Here is a 22,567-nt window from a genome sequence, read left to right on the forward strand (position 1 = left end):
TGAATTTTATTCATATTCATATTATTGATACAGTCAAACGTGTCTATAGCAACCACCCAAGGGAAACACAAAAAGTAGTCTTTGTAGACAGGTTCCTTTAGTACATGTTTCAATGAGAAACCATTTTCAAGGGATACAAAAAAAATGTGCTTGTTGTAGACAGGTGGTCTTTGTAGACAGATGGTCACTAAAGCAGGTTTGACTGTTATTGGAGATAACTGAACTATTTAGTATTGTTTGTTCATCCACATGCATGCAAATAAAATTTGAATAAAGATAGTATAGATGTCTCAGCTCTGTTTGATAACGTATGCATGAAGTGCAGTATGAAATGGCACATTGATGTACATATACATGCATGCATGAATAACCAGAATGAAACAAGATTATTACTGGTTGTTATTTTATGTGCCATCCATACCTTAATGAATTGAAACATCTAGTAAAGTAGTAAAGTATGTAGTTTCTTGTTCATGGAATGTGATATGTTAAAAAAAACTCCTCTTCCCCTTCCCCTTCATCTGCAGAGTTTTGATAAAGAAAAGATGTACATTGCAACCCAAGGTATTGTTTGTAACCATCCATGTATATCAATGCATGTTATTAACTGGTCATTGTGGTGTGTATAAAAGGAAGTATTCTTGGTGGTAACCTGTTCCTTTATTAAAGCTAGACTGCATGCTAACAATGTGTGGGATTCTATTCAAGAGCTTGATGGCATACAAAATGAATTCAGACTGACAGAAGCCTATTTTTCTACCTATAAATGAAATGTTTAGATAATGCCAACAATTTTATTTCAAATGATAGAAGTACAAATGTAAACCCATGTCCTTGGCACAGTGCGATTTATAAATGAATAAAGGTGACATTGTGTATAAACAAATACAATTTATAGGATGTATGGTACAGGTGTAGAATATATGGGAGCTAGCAGATCCAGTGAATACCGGTTTAAGTTGTACAGACTTTCAGATAAATTTCAGTACGCACCAAAGTTACTATAACAGAGCTGCTAACCATTCTGTTTTTGCCGGAATTACTCGGTTTTTCCTCCAAATTACGGTAGTACGTTTTTTCTTCATAAAATACACTTTTTAAAAAAATTTAAATAATTTTGTTTATAATTTTTTTTTAAATAATTTTGTTTACATACCGCACATCAAACAACTGCCCTAAAATGTTGATTTGATTATAAATTCACTAGAAAACTAAGTTTAAAACATACTTGGAAACATACCTGAAGAGAAAATATAGACTGACGAGGAATGAAAGAAGAATGAACCTGCTTGTATGGAAAAAACAGCATTAGGAATGGACATTTCTGCATTGGAAGTGTGTCGCGCGTGGTTGTAAGTTTCGTTTTAATGAATTCCTTTTTTTTGCCTGAAATTCCTTTTTTTTGCCATCATGGTTCCTTTTTTTGTGCCATCACGGTTCTTTTTTTTGGTTGCACAAGGTTGGCAGCTCTGCTATAATATCATTCCCTCCTTTTGCTCTTAATTTGACCGTCTAGTTGTTTGGGGTGGGGGAAGATTTTCATCCTTACAACATTAACAAATTCCCATCTCCTCAAATGGTATGGATGTAATCAGTGTATTGTATGCTGATGTTTCACTCTCATTTTTTCTCTTCTAATAAACTCTTTTCTTGCAGTGAAGTCTCAATTAATTATATTTTCTATGCTTATACCTGCTAATCCTACATTGTACGTGAAATGTGTAATACATTGTTTTCTCAAGCTTTTCTTTTCTTTGTGAATGAGTGGAATAATAAAGCCTAATGGTGTAATCTTTCTTTGTACATTTGTATCATAACCTTTATCTTATTATCTCTATGCATGCATGTAGATTGAACAACAGTTCTTTATATGTAGCATAATGATTTGGGCAAAATCCAATTGCGGAAAAATATTTGAGCAGTATTGAATAAAGTGAAAAGAAGGTGGGAATGCCATATGTTTATGGTGGCCTGAAACGTGATTGGTGTGGCCACCGGGAACATAATGTAAACCCAGCATAATACTAAACCTGTACATGTAACTTCACTACCCTATCTCTACAATATCTGAGGGTCATACTTTAACCCTTTGCTTACGGGAACCTGGTGGTCCCTGTGTTAAGCCTATGGGACCTATAACATTCAGTAGTAAACGGGTTAATATTTAGTTAATCCTTTTCTTTTGCCGGCATCCATGTGGCTCACTCCAAATCTTCCCATAGGAAAGAAATGAGCCTGCCGCATACTCCTGCGGCAGACTTGCCGCAGATCTGCAGCAGACCTGCCGCAGACAGTCATCTTTTTCACATGCAAATTAGTTTTGCCGCAGACTTGCCGCAGACTTGCCGCATACTCTTTCAGTATGATGAAGAGTCTGCGGCAGGTCCGCCGCAGACTTGCTGCAGACCTGCCGCATACTCTTTCAGTATGATGAAGAGTCTGCGGCAGGTCTGCCGCAGACTTGCTGCAGACTTGCCGCATACTCTTTCAGTATGATGAAGAGTCTGCGGCAGGTCTGCCGCAGACTTGCTGCAGACCTGCCGCATACTCTTTCAGTATGATGAAGAGTCTGCGGCTGGTCTGCGGCAGACTTGCCGCATACTCTTTCAGTATGATGAAGAGTCTGCAGCAGGTCTGCCGCAGACTTGCTGCAGACTTGCCGCATACTCTTTCAGTATGATGAAGAGTCTGCGGCAGGTCTGCCGCAGACTTGCTGCAGACCTGCCGCAGACTCTTCGTCATGAATATTCATATCTCATATAGACCTGCTGCAGACCTGCCGCATACTCTTTCATATCCAGTACGTGGCAATAAAGTATGCATGTAGAAGAACCAGTGATAAACTGATTGATACTTCATAATCAATATTGGCAATATCGATATTACCAATTAGGTAATACCAATATATATTGATTTTACCAATTAGGTATATTCTATTCTCAATTGTATTAACTTCATCACATTGATCATTTGAAGTGTATTTAAGAGTAACATTTAAAGTGACACAGGCTCGTACACATATATATACTAAATATGTATATTGTTTCTTGGTTAGTAATCATAGTTTCTTGGTTAGTAATCAATATATCTATTGCTTAAACGTGAATGTAATTGTAACATGATCAGACAAAATAATCTATTGGTTAATAATGGCAAAAGGAAAATAGAAATCAAAAAAATTATGTGCATTGTCTTAATTTGCTTAACAAATCATGATAAATGTATTTTTCTGTCACACGTGTAAAGTAATAATGAATATGCATGAGATGATTGGTTTCAATTGGCCCTATTAGACTTTAATGGGATTTCCTGTGGCAGACCTGCCGCAGACTGTTCCTGTGGCGTACTGGTATGCGGCAAGTCTGGAGCAAAGTTTCGCCCTGCCGCAGATCTGCCGCAGACTGTTCCTGTGGCATACTAGTATGTGGCAAGTCTGGAGCAAAGTTTCATCCTGCCGCAGATCTGCCGCAGACTGTTCCTGTGGCATACTAGTATGCGGCAAGTCTGCAGCAAAATTTCATCCTGCCGCATATCTGCCGCAGACTGTTCCTGTGGCATACTAGTATGCGGCAAGTCTGCAGCAAAATTTCATCCTGCCGCATATCTGCCGCAGACTGTTCCTGTGGCATACTAGTATGCGGCAAGTCTGCAGCAAAATTTCATCCTGCCGCAGATCTGCCGCAGACTGTTCCTGTGGCATACTAGTATGCGGCAAGTCTGGAACAAAGTTTCATCCTGCCGCAGATCTGCCGCAGACTGTTCCTGTGGCATACTAGTATGCGGCAAGTCTGCAGCAAAATTTCATCCTGGCGCAGATCTGCCGCAGACTGTTCCTGTGGCATACTGGTATGCGGCAAGTCTGCAGCAAAATTTCTTTCTGCCGCATACTTCGGCATACTCTTTGCCGCAGACTAAAAGTCTGCGGCAGGTCTGCGGCAGATCTGCGGCAGGTCTGCGGCAGGTCTGCGGCATACTTTTCACTTTCCTATGGGTTACTGTTGTTTTGTATTCACTGATTCTCTACTTTGCCTTTGCCAAATAAATAATGATTAACACCTTATCATTGATGAAATAGACCTGGAGCATATATAACTTACATTAACTAAAGCAAATGTTAAGAGTATTGTACCCTCTAATTGGTGGAGGCTTTCATGTACATGTATATAGATTTGTTTCTTTTTCCCTGCTCATGCACTGGTATTGTGTTCTGTCCTCTAACGTTAGTGGGGGTGTCGTGGTATACTATAGTGATTCATTCAATTGATTCTCAAAGGGTTGAGGGTTTGAATCCTAGCCCAAACTAACGTCCTTAGGCAAGACCTTAATCCATGTTGCCACTCTCCACCCAGGTGTTAAATGGGTACCTGGTAGGATGCACAAATTCATTTATTTTGCTGAGCATTGTGAGGATCTATAAAATGGTGCCTCGCTGGAATGCTAAGTAGTAGTAGTAGTAGTAGTAGTAGCAGCAGTAGCAGAAGCAGCAATAGCAGAAGCAGTAGCATTAGTATATATTAGTTGTAGTAGTAGAAGTAGCAGTAGTAGTAGTACATGTAGTAGTAGTAGTAGTAGTAGTAGTAGTAGCAGAAGCAGCAGTAGTAGAAGCATTAGCAGAAGCAGTAGCATTAGTATATAGTAGTTGTAGAAGTAGCAGTAGTGTTAGTACATGTAGTATTAGTAGTATATAGTAGTTGTAGTAGTAGTAGTAGTAGTAGTAGTAGTAGGTAGTACTATTAGTAGTAGTAGTAGTAGTAGTAGTAGCAGTAGTAGTAGTAGTAGCAGTAGCAGAAGCAGAAGCAGTAGTATATAGGAGTAGAAGTAGTAGTATTAGTAGTAGTATTAGTAGTAGAAGTAGTAGAAGTAGTAATAGTAGTAGTAGTAGTAGTAGTAGTAGTAGTAGTAGTAGTAGTAGCAGCAGAAGGTAGTACTATCAGTAGTAGTAGAAGAGGTAGTAGTAGAAGTAGATGTATTTGTATTAGTACTATTATTACTAATACTTATACTTCTATCATCATCATTCATATTGATGCTTGTGTTCGTGAAATATATCAATATGTGTTTGTGTAATGTTGTTTTGTAGGACCTAATAAAGCATCTCTATCAGACTTCTGGAAGATGGTATGGATGGAGAATGTTCACAATATCGTCATGGTGACCAACCTGTTTGAGGAGGGAAAGGTAGGCAAAGGTTTAAAGGGAACCAAAACCTTCATACTAAGTTACTTTTATTGTAAAGTTTAAGATATTTGAATAAAATCATTGAAAAATTGAACAAAATTGGGCAAAGAATAAGGAAGTTAAAGCTTTTTGAAATGACTAGTCACTAGAGGGCGATATTCAATTTGATGACATCATTTGTGGACAACTCTCCATGCCTTTTGTACATCAAATTTCATGTTTTTCCTTCTTTTTTGTGATTGACATAATCTACTCCCCTGAAAGCAAGGTATAGAATGCAAAATGATATTCTACTTCACATGTTATGAAGTCGGATCAAGAACACAAATAAATACGAAGAAAACGAAAGAATTGTGAAATTTGATGTACAAAAGGCATGGAGAGTTGTCCACAAATGATGTCATCAAATTGAATATCGCCCTCTAGTGACTAGTCATTTCAAGAAGCTTTAACTCCTTATTCCTTGCCCGATGTTGTTCAAATTTTCACTGATTTTATTCAAATATCTTAAACTTTACAATAAAAGTAACTTAGTATGAAGGTTTTGGTTCCCTTTAAGTATTGTTTTCTTTGGTTCCCTTTAAGTATTGTTTCCTTTGGTACAGAGTAGAGGACAAGGTACCTGTATGTCATCCATTTTTACAATATCATTTAATGCCATGTTTACCTTTGAACTGAATTAGTGCACATCCTTTTGGTAATGATAAACATTAAGATTGTGGAGATATGAAACAATGTATAGCCCTGGCATTCCAAATGGGATAATAGAGAAGGAATGTGTGTTTCTGGAGAAAGAAAAAAAAGTTAGGAAATTGAATTGTGGCAGACTATGTCATTTCTATCTTGCATGAACTTCAATAGGTACATACCATTATGTTTTATTATGCATTAGTTGGAATTGAATTTCTGATCCAATGATTGGTATAGTGATCACTGTGTTGTACATGAATATATTGTTATGTGAGAAGTAGAAATGACTTTTAACTGTGTACTACTCTCTTCCTTGATAGACTAAGTGCTTACAGTACTGGCCCAATGAAGGTGACACTGAGACGCATGGTAACATTCAAGTTACATGTCATCGTGTGGATGTCTGCCATCGATATGTCATCAGGATTCTAATGACTACAAATGTAAGAAATCTTCCAATTCTCTATATTTCAAAATGATAATTTACATATTGGCTCATTTAGATATAACTTAAATATCACTTTAGTTATATTAAAAGTAAAAAGGCAAAAGAAGATGTAATGTTAGTAGAAAATGTCAAAGAAGGATAAGAGCATATTTTGTACAGTGGTGATTGATCAAACACAAATATTCATAGTGTATTTTAGTAATTCTGATTTCATGTGCAAGCTTCAGTTTTTTGCTTTTTTTACACAACTTGAATTCCCTTTTCTTTTGCTATATTTTGTATAAATGTTGATAAAATACTTGAGATCATGTTTGCCACTGGAAAAATGTTTAAGCATGTTCTTCTTGAATGGAATTTCATTAAGAATATTTTTATTTTTTATTGAAGCTCTGCTGTTTTCACAACTAACTGAAACACTTGTTTTTGATCAAAAGACTGTAATTTATCATAGTGCCCCCGTGAACTGAATCAGTTCCCATTTTGCAATTACAGTACAAATACAGTACAGGGTATATTAGAGTGAGGTACTAGTTATAGATGACATATTTCGGGCCTAATAATAACCTGATTTAAATTGGTTTTCTGCTTTTTAAATAATTCTTCCGCAATTTTTTTTTTCCCGTTTTTTTTTTCTTCCCGTTTTTTTTAAATATTTTTTTCTCGATTTTTTGTTGTTGTTGTTTTTTTCCCGATTTTATCCTGATTTCCTGATTTTTCCCTCACTTTTCCAATTCTTCCCTATTTTTCCCTATTATTTACCAATTTTTCTTACTCAACAGGGGGGGGGGGATGTTAGATGCCTTTTCCCCCCTGAATCCTCTTCCCTTTTTGTTGGTCAAGGGGGGCGTGGTTGAGGGGGAAAAAAATGTTTGTTATTGCTTACTATCACCCCTGATATTTATCTTGTATAGGGCATAGAATCAAGGACATTAAAGCAATACCACTACCAAGGCTGGCCTGACAAAGGAGTACCTAAGTTTGCTGGACCTGTACTCAAGATGATCCAAGATGTCAATGAGAGCCAGGAGAAAGCAGGGGATGGACCACTGCTTGTTCACTGCAGGTAACTTCTCCTAGAATAAACAGTAAATTCATATATGCTACAAGGGAAAAAATGTTTAAAAAATTTTGGGGGCTACTTTTCAAGCTTGCTTGCATGAAAATAACACCCTTTAATTTGTTTTGCATTGAACTCTATGAAAATTTTAGGGGGCTTTTTTATGACTTTCGGGGGCTCTTTTGGGTATTTCGGGGGCTAATTTGCCCCGAGCCCCCATGTATTTTTTTCCCTGATATGCTATAGACTACAGTCATGCAGTCAAACAAGATTATAGGAAATTTATAAGAAAGTTATTTAAAGAAACATGTAATTAAAGAATCATTGTATAGCAAAGGAGTTCCAGCCTAGAAAACAACACCGTCAAAAGATTTTTTTTTGTCAAGAAAACTATTTTGATGAGATCAATTGACATGACTTCTGGCCAATTATCAGGGCTTTCTGACAATGAGTCTTCCCATTTATACAATTTTCAAAGGATATGATGTTCAAACTAGCGTAAAACCCTGATTCTGTATCAACTTTGAAACAATGCTCAAACAGTAAACAACATTTCAGACGGACAAGCAGACGGACAAGTAGACCACCCATGTCCACTCTCCGATGACTCAAGCCCACACGGTCATGGATAGTCAACCTGTTTGAAACGTCAAGCCACTCCCGCCACTCATCCTCTCCAAGCGCTATAGTTCTCCTTAAAACTATAAGCTAAGAAAGATAACCAACAGTCATTTTCAGGACTACACCAACAGTCCTTTTCAGGACTACTCACCCTCAAGAAAGATTACAGAGAGTCCTTTTCAGGACTCCTCAATCCTCCCTCTCTCTCTCTCTCACATGGTGCACCTGCAAGCCTACTGTATAACATTTCTTTATGCCACTTTCAGAGTATGACAAAAGTGATTACTTTGCTAGTATTTTTGTAGATATACCATTGTCTTTAGGGTCCCTTTATTATATTTTGTGATCTAACATAGATTTGTTTTGGTTTTATAACAGTGCTGGTGCTGGAAGAACAGGTGTGATCATTGCTGTAGATAGTATCTTACGAGAAGCCAAGAGGTCTGATCAGATTGATATCTTCTCTTTCATCAACTCAATGAGAAACAACCGACCTCAGATGGTTCAAACTCCTGTGAGTTACTCATATCTCATTCATTCCTCTTTATTTACATTTGTTTGCTTTTCTCTTTCAGTTTTTATTTTTCTTCTTCTCTTTTTTTGTGTCACTGCCATATATTTGTGTAGAATTCTTTTTAGATTTTTATATGCGTTCTTCTATAAATCCATTGGATGTTTATGGCCCTACATGCTTATTCATGGAGAATTTGTGTCTAGTATTTAGATTTAAATGTCAAATTAGTAAGTCTGCCGATACTGAACATCTTGTCTTCATGATTATTTTTCATGTAAGAAATGTGTTTCAACTACTCTAATGTGTTCATCTCAAAGGATGTCAATTTAATCGAATTGGTGCATTTTTTTTGAGGTTGAATACTTGAATCATTTATTTGAGCATTATATTTAAGCATTCACAGATTTCATTATCATACTGTACATCCATTTGCATCACAGGGTACACATGGACTAAGAAAAATGTACATCTTCATTTATTCTAGGATACTTGAAGAAAACATAAGAGTATATTGGTATTGATAATTCAAAAATACATGTATGATGCATTACAAGATATATGTAGATTGTCAAATTCTAGGCTAAATCACTTATTTTCTGGAACTTTGAGCAACTCATGTGAAAAATCAAATCATGGTTACAATTTATGGTGTTTTTATGCCAGTGCACATATATTTGTGCAATTTCTCTCATACACTAAGTCTTGTGTTTTTATTTATTTTTCTATTTACTGATCATTTCTTATTTACAGATCTTGTTGAAATTGCCATTACTTTATCTTGTTGCAATTTGTCTATAAAAGTACATGATGCACTAAAAAAATTAAAAGTAAATTTAAAAAAAGATATATAGATTTCCCACAAGTCATAAGCTAGGTGAATCATCTATTTCATAAGAGTTATCATTAATGCCAACTTTCATTTGACAAGTTACCATTAAAGGTAAAGACCAGTTTTGGAAACTCCCCCCTCTCAAAAAATGAAATGGAAGCTTTTATTACCAATCATGTGAAAGAATATGTTTTGACTAATATGTGATCATATAAATTTGGCTGAGAAACCGCCTACTAATTGATATATTTGGTACATTATTATATCTATTTGGACTTGATAGATATCGCGCACGTGTCGCGTAGTCCCATATACATCTTTCTGTGTACAGTGCTTGTAACTTTACCAAGACTGGGCCAAATTTCTTATGATTTTGATGATTCCAGAACCTTGCAGTACACACCAATACTTGTATGCTACATGATCAACCTTTTCTGAACAATTCCACAACATTCCTTTCAAAATGCAATCGCATGACCAGGACTGATCTTTATCTTTAATGCCAAGTTTCATTGCAAGTTACCATTAACACTCTTATCTTTCATTTGTTTGCAGGAGCAATATGCTTTTGTTCATGAGGCTGTGCTAGAGGGTTTGTTATGCGGTGATACGTTGATCCTAGAAGACGATATAACCGAGAGAGTGGAGCAAATACAGTGGCCAAACCCACATACAGACAAGTCTCCATTGCAACAAGAATTTGAGGTATTCATAATATATATGTACATCTATGTTTTTGAGGAATTCTGAATATTGTGATAATAATGAAACCTCTAGCATGGATGCGAGAATAGAAAGAGCTTTTTTCAGCATTTTTTTTCTTCATGATTCTGTGCACCATCTATGGTCACTCCATTTTTGAGACATTCCAGCCGGTCAGCAATTGACAGACAGGCCCATGCTATCCCAACCACATGATGTCTGCATAATATACAAATAATGAATGGTTATGAGTTCAATAGTGCGAATATTTTCATGAGTTGAAAGATTAACATTCTATTCAACGAGGCGTCAGCCGAGTTGAATAGAATTCATGTTAATCTTTCAACGAATGAAAATATTCGCACTATTGAACTCATAACCATTCATTATTTGTTTTATACAACATCGAAGAAGATCTAATAGAACGTTAATCAACAAATTATGCTTTACTCCTTATATTAAAGATAAAATTCAAGTTGGATTCAAGCCTTCTCGATTACATTCAGATTGCCTTCGCGTCAGATACACGCAGGGATACGCGCGCGCACGGCAGAGAGGTACGCAGTCTGCATATAACCAAAAATGCACGGCGCATATAACCAAAAATGCATGACCGTGCAATATACCATATATTGAATATCATGTGACCAACAATCCTCCAATCAAATGGCAGGGATCCACGTAGGTGTTGTATAATACAGGGTATACCAACACCTTGATGCAGAGAAGCAATACCGTGTCAGTCAAAAAAAAGTTTACACCTAGAAAATTGCTAATTATTTTTAAAATCATCTATGAACAGTAAATCCTGTTCGTCCAAGCGTGAACACATACCACACAAAAATGATACCAAATGATTTGGGATAAAACACTCTTTCATAAGATGTATAATCATTTACTATTCATGATTTTTAAAATAATGAGCTATTTTCTAGGTGTAAACCTTTTTTGGACTCACACTGTAGAGAAATACATGTATGTCTCGCTTTTAAAGTTATCTGACATATTGCTGCCTTACTATGGCTTGAGCCTGTGATCTATGCATCACATGGCAAGTGATTAACGTCAGCTTTTATGTTTTTATACTGATTGGAAAACCAGAAAAAGCCCAACATCAGAAATTCAAATTACAAGCCTTGAAATGTATTTTTCTTGTTAGAATCCACCATTTTGAATGTAGAATGAATGAGAGTTTGTTTTGTTTCAGATATTGGACATTGTATCATCAGACGTGAATGTCGGCTGTTCGGGTAGTAGTCCTGAGAATGAGACGAAGAACAGATATCCAAACATTCTTCCTCGTAAGACATCTCTCTTCATATTTATTTATTCAAGTTACTTGTTATTGTTATTATCATTATTAATTTTATTATTACCATTATTTTTATTATTATTGTTATTATTATTTTTTTTATAAATATTTTTTTTTGGGGGGGGGCATAGATTCTTTGCATTCATTTTACATGTGCCTCATGATTTATTTGTTTATTTTTTTAATTTTTTTTTTTAGGGGGAGGGGGCTTGAGCTTGAGCCCCCTACCCCCTAGAGCTACCACTGCCTTCACCAACTGTAATATTTATTTGTACATTCCAGGTAGTCATTCAGAAGGACTCAGTATATATGTTGGAAGTCTTGGCCAATGATCTTTGAAATTGCAGATGCTCTCAAAAAATCAAGGGTTTTATACTATGAATATTTGACAAGATTTTTCACAATACTTTCTCCAGCTATGTGGGTGCATTTATTATTTATTTGTTATGTAATGCTACGGTCACAAAGATTTGTGCGAACGATAATTTTGTACGAATCTCCCTGTCTTTCTCCTGAATTTCCATTGTCTGAAAATCTTTCGTACAGCGTTCGTAGCAGTTCGTAATGGCATTTGTGACCGAGGCTAAAGGTTGGTCTTGGAATTAAAATTTTCCTGTCCATTCATCTTTAGTACAGATATGATTACAATCTACTCATTAAACTTGAATCACTTTCTAGTAATTACTTTTTCACATTATTATTCTTCCTATAGAGGACCGAAGTCGCCCCTATCTGATGACTCCTGGTGACCGTGCAGGCTCTAATAACTACATCAATGCCAGCTTCATGTCTGTAAGCATTTGTATAATAATAGTCTTGATTTTTAGGTAATGTTTATGACAGGGATTATCAATAACAAAATCAGGCTCATTCTTTGAAGTTTTATAGTCTGTTGAATTAAGTAATGCATATTTGTCTGCAATATTTAAAAAAATCATTGTCTCTGCTTTAGGCTGATGTGATTTAAATCATTTGAGATGTCATATTTTGTTTTGCTTTCATAATCTTTGATTTTGTAAGCACATTTGTACTAAATATCTTAAGTGGCTCCTAATATCCATTATTAATGTTATGAACTACCACTATGTTGTAGGCATATATATTCAAGCTTTTCTCTGAATATACAGTTTCTTCTCAGGAGAGTTCTTCATTAGATGTATCCATTACAAAGTAGCCGGCAGCATAATGTTTTCTGGTTGTCCGTATGTCTATACGTGTTGTACATGATTATAATTGTTATGTGAGAAGTAGAAATGACTTGCGATCGCGTTATCTCACGGATTACCGCCAAACTCAGGACATGTATTTATCTTGCAGAGCCAATGAACTTTTAGGGAATTTTAGGGAATCACCTAAATAAAAGAAATAGAAATAAATTTCTTTCCTTATTTGTCTCGTAGAAACACCTGTTGAGTACAGACACTTGGAACAAATATTATATCACAAGTAGTAGTTCAAATATTGCACAGCACCCATAGAAAGAATATGTAAGACCATGTACAAAGTAATGACGCTTCTTTGCGAATTAAGTAAGGAAGAAGAAACTTATAATCTCTATAAAGTAATAAGGCCTCAGAACCGAGTAGAGAAACAAGCGAAGAAATAGGACAAGAATTAAGATGAAGCTGAATTAGCTTTGCTGTAGATCGACTCAAGACTCTCTAGAATATGTGTGCTCTATATGAACAGCTCAGGAGAAGTGATGAAAATAGGTGTGGCAATCCAGTGTAATGTGCCTGTATAAGCTATACCACTAGGCGGTTGCACATCCCAACCCATAGGGTGTGGAATGTGCTTGCCAGAATAAGTATGTGTGGCATTCTAGTAATGTAACAGGTGTCACTAAAGAAATGAGTGACAGTGGAATAAAAGGCTAGACTTCAAGCCACACAATATAGACAAGACAATAATATATACAAATGCAAAGTCCTCCAAAGGTCAAGTCACTACAAACTGATTAGATTTTGGGGTCACAGGGTCAAAGGTCATAGGTCACAGGGCTCATTATGTATGCAAAAATAGCTTGTGATTGCATTATCTCAAGAATTGATTAATGGATTACCGCCAAACTCAGGACATGTATGTATCTTGCAGAGCCAAAGAACTGATTATATTTTAGGGTCAGGAGGTTAAAGATCAAAGGGTCATACATGTATATGAAAAAAAATAGATTGTAATCAAACTTGTATTTTCAGAAAATTCCTTCTGTTTTGGTTTGTAAAATTGCTCTATGGCAGAGGCATCATTTTCTAGGTAAAGCTCGTTATTCATTTTTCTTTTATTATCCATCAGGGTTACTCCAAGAAGAATGCTTTCATCGCAACACAAATGCCTCTTGATAGCACTGTGCTGGACTTCTGGAGATTAGTACATGACTACCGTATCTCAACTATCATCATGCTCAACCAACTCAATGATAAGGTTTGTCATATTCACTCAACTATCTTCATTGGATATCAAGCATGTTACACAGATACTATCTCCAGGCCTGATAATTACCCGATTAAAATTGGTTTCCCAATTATTTTATTTTTTTATCGATTTTTTCCTGATTTTGTTTTTCATAATTTTTCCCCGATTTGTTTTTCTTTCTTTTTTTCTTCCTGATTTTACCCCTACCATGTCTCTAATTTGTCATCGGTTCAATCACCAATATCTTGTATTTTTGTAGTTTCTCAATTGTATCTTGTGTTTAATTTCAACTTCTTGCAGACATGCAGCATATACTGGCCTGTCAACACTAGGAGCGTGACTTTTGGCCCCTTCACCGTGGGTCACAAGGGGTCAGAGAACATGAACCGGGTCAAAGTTCGCACACTAGAGCTCAAATACAAGGAGGTCAGTAAACCATACAATAACATTATTTGAGGTTATATCCCTATGTAGCTGCCTGTATTTGTTTTCTCTTTCAGAAGCTGAGCAAATATTGATAGTAAAATTTACTGTACACAAAGTGGGGGTGTGGACAGTTGGGTTGGGAGTAATAAGAAGCAGGGGTATGATATCGATGACCATGTAAACATTAGAGGCTTATTATAATGACTTAATTTGTTGTTGTTGCTTGCTTACTTGCTTGCTTGTTGGACATCTGTTTGCAAATCGCAAATTTGGCAGTAAGGGCAAGCAGTCTCAAACCTTGGCAAAATGTGAAAAATCTAAAGATGCATTTTAGACTAACTGAGCTTAAAACTGTTTGTCTAATTGGACCATTGGGATTACTACAGGGCAGCTAGCCACTCAAGTAAACCACCCTTAGATTGTCTGTCCATCAGGAAACTGCTGATGATACTCTTTTAATTATGATATTGCTACTGCAATGATATGGTGTGTTATGTATTATTACAGGGTAGAAGACATGGATGAAATAGTTTCTAACACTCTATCGTGACAATGAATGCATCTTGTTAACAGGAGGTACATGAGATCCGTCAGTTTGAGGTTCAGACTTGGCCCACTTGGATCCAGTCCGACGGGGTCCAGTCTCAAGAACAGTGTATGGATGCAGTCCTTCAACTCATGGACTACCTTCGCAAATGTGAGATCCAGAGAAGTAGTGAACAGAGTAGACCTGGAGATGGGCCACCTATCCTAGTACATTGCTTGTAAGTATGTGTAGTGATTTCACGGAACACCTATTTACATGAAGTCTAGTCCATCGTTGCAAGCATGTCTCACAGTATACTATTCATAGGACACCTATTCTAATCCATGGCTGGTAATGCCCGGGTCACAAATGCCATTACGAACTGCTACGAACCCTGTACAAACGATTTTCAGACAATTGAAATTTGGGAAGACGATGGAAAAACGGAGATTCCTACGAAATTATCGTTGGTACGAAGGTTTGTGACCATAGCATAAGCATGTAGTGTACTGTACTGTAGTCTACTATCAGTATTCCATCTACATTCCTAATTAATTTTTCATAGTCTGAGAGACCTTTCCTTGTAGCATGTATTTTGTAGTTTTAAAATTTTCTCCACAATGATATAGTGTTTATATTAGTAAATCTACTTGTATCTGTAGGTGCAAACATTCTGGGTGCTGGGAAGGATCAATCTCTTTGGTCTGTTGATTTACAAAAGATAGAATGTGAACTTAATTGATCAAAGCTTTATCTTGTATACATGTATCTTTTCACAGCCATGGCTAAAGCTTTGAGATCAGCTAATTTGCTTGGCAGGAATTAAAACAGATAACCATTCTGTGTCAGGCTATTTCAACCTAATCCTTACCTTGGCCACATTCATGTAATCATTAGAAATTATGTTTGAACTATTCTAAGTACATATTACATGTATTTAGAAAAAGTTTAGATAATACAATTTGTCATTAATACTGAAACATAATGTTACTTGTATCATGCACTGCTGTTGTTGAAATAACATGGATTTATGTGAGAGAGTTAATTCGAAAGCTGAGAATCCCTAGATTTAGACAAGATAATGATTTGAATCCTGGGGGTTTACTAGTTGATATGATGAGGTTATCCAAGATTGTAATTCAATGAAAACATATAATGAGATGAGTCCATTTATGTTTCTTATATAGGAGTGGCATAGAGGAAAGTGGAGTCTTCTGTACTGTGATGAATTGTTTAGAACAACTCAACAATGATGGCGCTATTGATGTCTTCCAAAATCTCAGGCTACTAAGGCTCTCCAGGCCAAACTTTGTTCCAACTTTGGTAAGATATTTTCCCCTCTTTTTTTCCAGTTTTTGTTTTCTTGTCTTGTGAGTAAAAGGTTATTGGGTAGTATTCCGGTAGCGCGTACTAAGTTAGCCCACACTTTTATGGAGTGCCTGTTGCCAACTCATTTACCATGTACAGATTATTTTAATCCTTTAATTAAAAGTGTCAAAAAAAATAATTTTGCAATGATATGGGAAGAAAAGGATAATATGAGTATGAACTGAATTTCAACAAAGTCTTTGGTAGATTATCTTTGTCATGAATATTGAAAGAGGAAGATGAAACCTAGCATTCCATTGAAGTGTGAACTAAAATTCTTGTTTAGTCTGGACTTAGTCCCGGCTTAACTTATGAGAATACCACCCTATTTGTTTGGAAACATGCTAAAATTGAGAAGACTCAAACTTGATGGAAGATATCTCTCTCTCTTCTGGCATTCTCATTATTTCAAATGGTACGATTAGAAGACTTCTCAATTCCCGGATATAACAATGGCCAAATGGAATTATCATGCAAGATTTGGTTTGTTCAGTACAAATAAATCTTGCTAACAGCATTTCTAATGTCAAATATATTTTTCCTGCACAATAGATTTAAAATAAATCAAATTAATTGAGTATTTCTCTCTTGTTTACAACATGACTTTGGTTGCATTTTGGATTATTTGAAAACTCATTAATTTTCCCCCTTTAAATAATAATGCATGAAATTGTAATGATTGCGAGCTGTGCTGCGTCATATGGGGGAAACAAGATGTATGAAATACATTGATAAAGTCAAAGAGGGTCCCCCTATCACAATAATGTTTGATTGGAATGATTGTTTAATTGAGATAAGGGAAGTCCAGCTTGATATCATGTTGGTGTCAACGAGAGAAACTGATTTGTGTGAATGTTCAAGGAAAATCTGGTAATGGATAACTTGCTTTGGCAAGTTAGTTTCGGCTTGAAAGGTCAAGACCAGTTTTGAAAATGCCCCCCTCTCAAAAAATAAAAATGGAAGCTCTTATTACCAATCATGTGAAAGAATATGTTTTGACTAATACGTGATGATACAAATTTTGCCGAGAAACCGCCTACTAATTGATATGTTTGGTAGATTATTATATCTATTTGGACCGGATAGATATCGCGCACATTTCGCGTAGTCCCAAATAAATCTTTCTGTGTACAGTGCTTGTAACTAAGACTGGGCCAAATTTCTTATCATTTTGATGATTCCAGAAGCTTGCAGTACACACCAATACTTATATGCTAGATGATCAACCTTTTCTGATCGATTCCACAACGTTTCTTTCACAATGCAATTGCATGACCATAACTAGCCTTTATCTTAAATGTTAGTGTATGCATTCACTAGTAATGATTCACAATGAATTATCCTGCTTGTGTTATATTTGCAGACTGACTACCTACTATGTTATAAGCTGCTTACCCATCATCATACATTGTGTAGATCAGAGGAGGAGCTGGACTATGAGAATCGTCTTCCTACAGAGGGTCTGTATGAGAATGTAGATCATTCTAGAGTTAAACAGAGTGATGCACAATCTCTAGCTTCCGAATGCTAGACTGTGGCTACCTATAGAGTATTGATACCTTCATCATCATCGGATTATTATATAATTTCTTGTTGAGCACCTTTATATTTTTCTAACTGCTCACTTTGTGCACAATTTATTCGTCTTTTTTCCTGCTTATTTTTTAATAGCTCTTGACTGTCTGTCTTCAGTTTTTTTTCTCCTTCTGTTCGTTCAGATAACATTTTTTTTTAAATGAATGATTTGTTATTACAATGAGAGTTTATTATAGTCATTGTGTAATAAGTGGTTCATCTTATGATCTGTTCACCAAATAATCATATCAACAACAACAAAATATGATGGACCAGTGATGGCCTGGTGAGAGAGTCGCTGCCCGGCAAGCAGTAGATGGCAGGTTCAAATTCCGCTGGTTCCAAGATTTTTTCTGACTTTTTTTTTCAATTACAGATCGATCAATCGATCTTATTTACTGGGTGTAAACCACAAATATGTTCAAACTAACAACAAAATAATTCTTAACCATCATTTAAAAGTTAGCATACTGGTTGTGAAATGCTTTTAAAAAACACTTTAGCAAAATATGACCTTTTTGGGGTTAAGTTTTTATGTAAATACTTGGTATGATTTGGAGGCATTTTGCACCCTTAACATTGGAATGGTAGTAAAACAGCAATGATGACAGAAGGAGTTCCATGGTCATACTGACGGATGCTTGGCTTATTGATCAACCTCTATACATTAGTTGTTTTGTCAAATCTTCAAAGAATACAGAGTTGTTTTCCATTTTCGTCCCAACTTTGGAAACATCCCATACTCAGGTACATCTCATATACAATGGGCTTTCAAATATGTAACAAATTTCTATTCAGTCTGATATGAAAAAAAAGACAACCCATTTATTTGTAACCTATGAACATGATGATGATGATGAACAGCATTTGTATGGCGCCATATATCTGTTTAAAAAAACATTAAAAGGCACGAGCTCCTCCAATAAAATTAGCATTTAAATGTCTGATGAGATTTGAGTGAAGCTTTGAAGTGGTCCAGGTTGTCAATTTCGCAAATAGATGACGACACATATTTAGAGTCAAAGCATGTTTACTTGTACTTTGCATATTTACACTTTAATTGTCAAGAAATCATACATGCTTCTAGGGTTTAATCAGTGACTTTCCACTCCAATCTTGAGAATGCAATCATTCTCGTACACACTGCTCCGTCATTGGACCACACCACTGCCTTTCATTGTCAAGAAATCATACGTGCTTCTAGGGTTTAATCAGTGACTTTCCACTCCAATCTTGAGAATGTAATCATTCTCATACACACTGCTCCGTCATTGGACCACATCACTGCCTTTCATTGTCAAGAAATCATACATGCTTCTAGGGTTTAACAGTGACTTTCCACTCCAATCTTGAGAATGCAATCATTCTCGTACACACTGCTCCGTCATTGGACCACATCACTGCCTTTCATTGTCAAGAAATCATACGTGCTTCTAGGGTTTAACAGTGAGTTTCCACTCCAATCTTGAGAATGTAATCATTTTCACACACACTGCTCCGTCATTAGACCACATCACTGCCTTTCATTGTCAAGAAATCATACATGCTTCTACGGTTTAACAGTGACTTTCCACTCCAATCTTATGAATGTAATCATTCTCATACACACTGCTCCGTCATTGGACCACACCATTGCTATAAACATTATATAAATATATAAACCTACATGTGCAGTCATGTATTAAGTACAGAGTTTATATGATCAACAGTATTACAATATGAAGTTTGTAGGATAAAAACATTTAAACCAATTGAAAAATACACCTGTTGTGTATAATGAATTATAAAAGTATTTCCACATGTAAATTGTATGTATCTGCCATTGGACCACAGCACTGCTATACATTACCTACATTTATGTATTAAAGATAAACTTGAGTTCTGGTAAAAACAGAAGATAAATTCTCACAGAATCAAACAAAATGTCCACTGAATGTTCAAGATTACAAATAAATGTCATTTGTCAAACAATTTTGGTAGAAAATGTATACTGGCTGAGTAATGAGCATAGAAAGATAAGGAAATCAGGACACCATTTGTGTAGTCTCATATACATCTTTCTGTGTACAGTGCTTGTTACTTTGCCAAGACTGGGCCAAATTTATTATGATTTTGATGACTCCAGAACCTTGCAGTACACACCAATACTTAAATGCTACATGATCAACTTTTTCTGATCCATTCCACACCTTTTCTTTCACAATGCAGTTGCATGACCAGAACTCAACTTTATCATTAAGTACATAGTTAGGATCAACAGTATTACAAAATAAAGATTGTAGGATAAACACATTTAAACCACTTGAAACATACATGTTCACCTGTTGTGTATAATGAGTTATAAAAGTATTTAAACTTGTAAATTGTTTATATATTTTTTTTAAAGCAACACAAAAAACATTCCAAATGTGAATACAAACGCCTGGAAGAGTTATCTTGTGGATAGCTCATACATGTTATGTTGGTTATCATTTTTGGAGTGATTCATGATATCAATTGTGGGCATTTCTTGATTTATTCAGTATGGCATTACAAATACATGTATATATATATATATATATATATCCGTTTAATCTCGGTTATGTGTTTATCATTTTGAATTCGGAAGATTTGTGAATTTTCTCAAGTCTAGTAGTTATTTCTTTGATTGGTCTCTACTGTCTTTAGGTCACTGGAGTAAAGATGATACCAAAAAGCCCAATTCAGTCTGGGAGTTCATGTGCATATATCAGGAAAGTTACATATATATTTGAAAACGTTGGCTGAATAGTGCTGATTTTGTGGGCATAAACAAAAATATATGTAGAAATTATTTAATCACATCATGGCTATTCATGTAAGAGTATTTTTCTTTATCAGGGCATTTCTCAATGTATTCATTATGGTAGTATTATATCATCATTATCTCTATATACAAGTATTGCTTTACACATAGTTTATTATATTTATTGTATATGTCGATGTATATAATTATCTTGATCTATTATTGTTTATATTATTCACAGCATACATATATGTCATATGACACGAGTTACCAAAACTATATATTTATCCAGTACTGAATTCACCAAAGTAGAGTTCGAATAAACCAATATATTTATATATAATCTATACAGGGTAATTGATTGTAAAGCATACATGTCCATGCATGTTTTTACTTTGGACTATTATGCACTTTTTGTACTGTTTTTGAAGTGTTTGTTTGTTTTTGTTTTTGTTTTCTTATTATAATCAAATATAAGAATCACTGAAAGGCTCCAGTTTAAATGATGAATTCTCTGATGTTACAGTCATGGAAGAAGTTCTTTAAATGTATTCATCCCTCATTTTCATCCCTCATTTTCATCCATTATTGAAAATTTAGTAACTGAAGGTGTAAACTCTATGAATCTGAGAATAGATATCAAACCACCATCTTTGTTAAAATCAACGAAAGAATCTATAAATCAGATATACATAGCAGGCATTGAATCACATACTTTGTGATCCAGAGTCTAGTGACTAATCTACTACAGTCAAACCTGTATATAGCGACCACCCAAGGGAAACACAAAAAGTTGCCTTTGTAGACAGGTGGTCTTTGTAGGCAGGTTCCTTTAGTACATGTTTCAATGAGAAAACAATTTTCAAGGGAAACAACAAATGTGGCCTTTGTAGACAGGTGGTCTTTGAAGACAGGTGGTCACTAAAGCAGGTTTGACTGTACACCACAAGTGGTCAAAAAGTACAAATTTGATTAAAAATTAAAAGCATTATTCAAATGATATTTAAGAACTTTCATAAATACTTTAATTCCATTTGCACTCTGTGAAATGCAAAGTTTAGCTTGGTACTTGTCATAACTTCCATAAGGTAAATCAAAAGTGTAATACAATTCTAGTGGCATTACTATTTATCATTGTGATTTGACACTGGAGCAGTAATAGTGTAAAAGTGTATTAACAACAAAAAAATATAAGAAATAGACATATTATTATTAGTAGTATTTAGAGGGTATTTTATGCAGTGTCGGTGAGATGTCATGCGTTCTGTGATTACATACAGAAGAGAAAAAAACATGCTAGTCATCACCATATGCATTATGATATATAGAATGCATGATGAAACTTCCCCTTATGTTGGTATGGAAATATGTAAAGGGCGCATGTTAATAGTTAAGTGGCTGAATCACGTTAGATCAATATTCAACCTAAGTTTTAGGTTTTAGAAGAAAGAAAAATTAGATTTTATGAGAATATGTTAATACAAAACTGAAAAGGAGTGAAATACATGCACGATTGAAAAGGTGAAAAAGGCATGAGTTGAGATTTGAGTTACAAATGTCACAATTTAGATTAGATAAAATTGGCGTTGTTTAGTTTAGGTCTTAAAGAAATCACATTTCGATATTGGTGTAGGATACATGGGAACTCTTCATGTTCAGTCGCTAGAAAATGATTGTTAATGGTTGTGCATTTTACAAACACATGACTTAAAGCGGGACTGCACTACTTGGAGCTACTTGCGCCCTCTTTATAGCCAACAATGCCTAGGCGGTACCTGTAGGTCCCCCATGTCCCCTTTTTTAATGTTAATTGAGCGCTGATTTGATGAGTTAACCACCTGTCAGTGACCACACTGGGAGGTCTAATTCCTCCTGGCCAAACTAGTGCAGAAAGGCTTTACAGCTCATTTTGTCTCTGTTTTGATTAACTATTGTCTGTCTTTTTGATAAACTTCATTTATATATAATATATAAATAATACTTTAATTTGTTATAAATGTTGAAATAGATATTACATAATCCATCTTCATTTTATTCTTATGATAATTCTGAATAATTAACTATACAGCACACTGAATATTATGGCATTTTTGGGTGAAAAATAGTAGTTAAATAACATACATGTAGAAAAGGTGAATGTATAAA

General features: G+C 35.4%; 2 protein-coding genes across 2 annotated transcripts in view; both read left to right on the plus strand.

Moving 5' to 3' along the window:
- The window catches only part of LOC100892979, a 28,409-nt gene extending 22,621 nt beyond the window's left edge, over positions 1 to 5,788 (plus strand). The window contains exons 17-19 of the mRNA XM_030980777.1: positions 528 to 564; positions 5,081 to 5,188; positions 5,784 to 5,788. Coding sequence (XP_030836637.1) covers positions 528 to 564; positions 5,081 to 5,188; positions 5,784 to 5,788 — 150 coding nt within the window. The remainder of the gene's footprint in view (positions 1 to 527; positions 565 to 5,080; positions 5,189 to 5,783) is intronic.
- Positions 5,789 to 6,196: 408 nt separating this feature from the next.
- Positions 6,197 to 17,919, plus strand: LOC100893537 (receptor-type tyrosine-protein phosphatase F). The gene is made up of 11 exons (XM_030980697.1): positions 6,197 to 6,311; positions 7,228 to 7,379; positions 8,373 to 8,508; positions 9,893 to 10,042; positions 11,247 to 11,340; positions 12,064 to 12,143; positions 13,644 to 13,772; positions 14,064 to 14,189; positions 14,763 to 14,953; positions 15,903 to 16,038; positions 17,447 to 17,919. The coding sequence occupies exons 1-11, from the start codon at positions 6,300 to 6,302 to the stop codon at positions 17,612 to 17,614; spliced, it is 1,374 nt and encodes a 457-aa protein (XP_030836557.1). The 5' UTR covers positions 6,197 to 6,299; the 3' UTR covers positions 17,615 to 17,919.
- Positions 17,920 to 22,567: the final 4,648 nt, after the last annotated feature.

The sequence above is a fragment of the Strongylocentrotus purpuratus genome, unplaced genomic scaffold (genome assembly GCF_000002235.5).
Source record: "Strongylocentrotus purpuratus isolate Spur 01 unplaced genomic scaffold, Spur_5.0 spur5_contig_820, whole genome shotgun sequence".
NCBI lineage: Eukaryota > Metazoa > Echinodermata > Echinoidea > Camarodonta > Strongylocentrotidae > Strongylocentrotus > Strongylocentrotus purpuratus.

Coding starts and splice junctions, on each gene's coding strand:
- LOC100893537 (XM_030980697.1), top strand. Junction 11,341..12,063: donor ATATCCAAACATTCTTCCTC/GTAAGACATCTC, acceptor TTCTTCCTATAG/AGGACCGAAGTCGCCCCTAT. Junction 12,144..13,643: donor TCAATGCCAGCTTCATGTCT/GTAAGCATTTGT, acceptor ATTATCCATCAG/GGTTACTCCAAGAAGAATGC.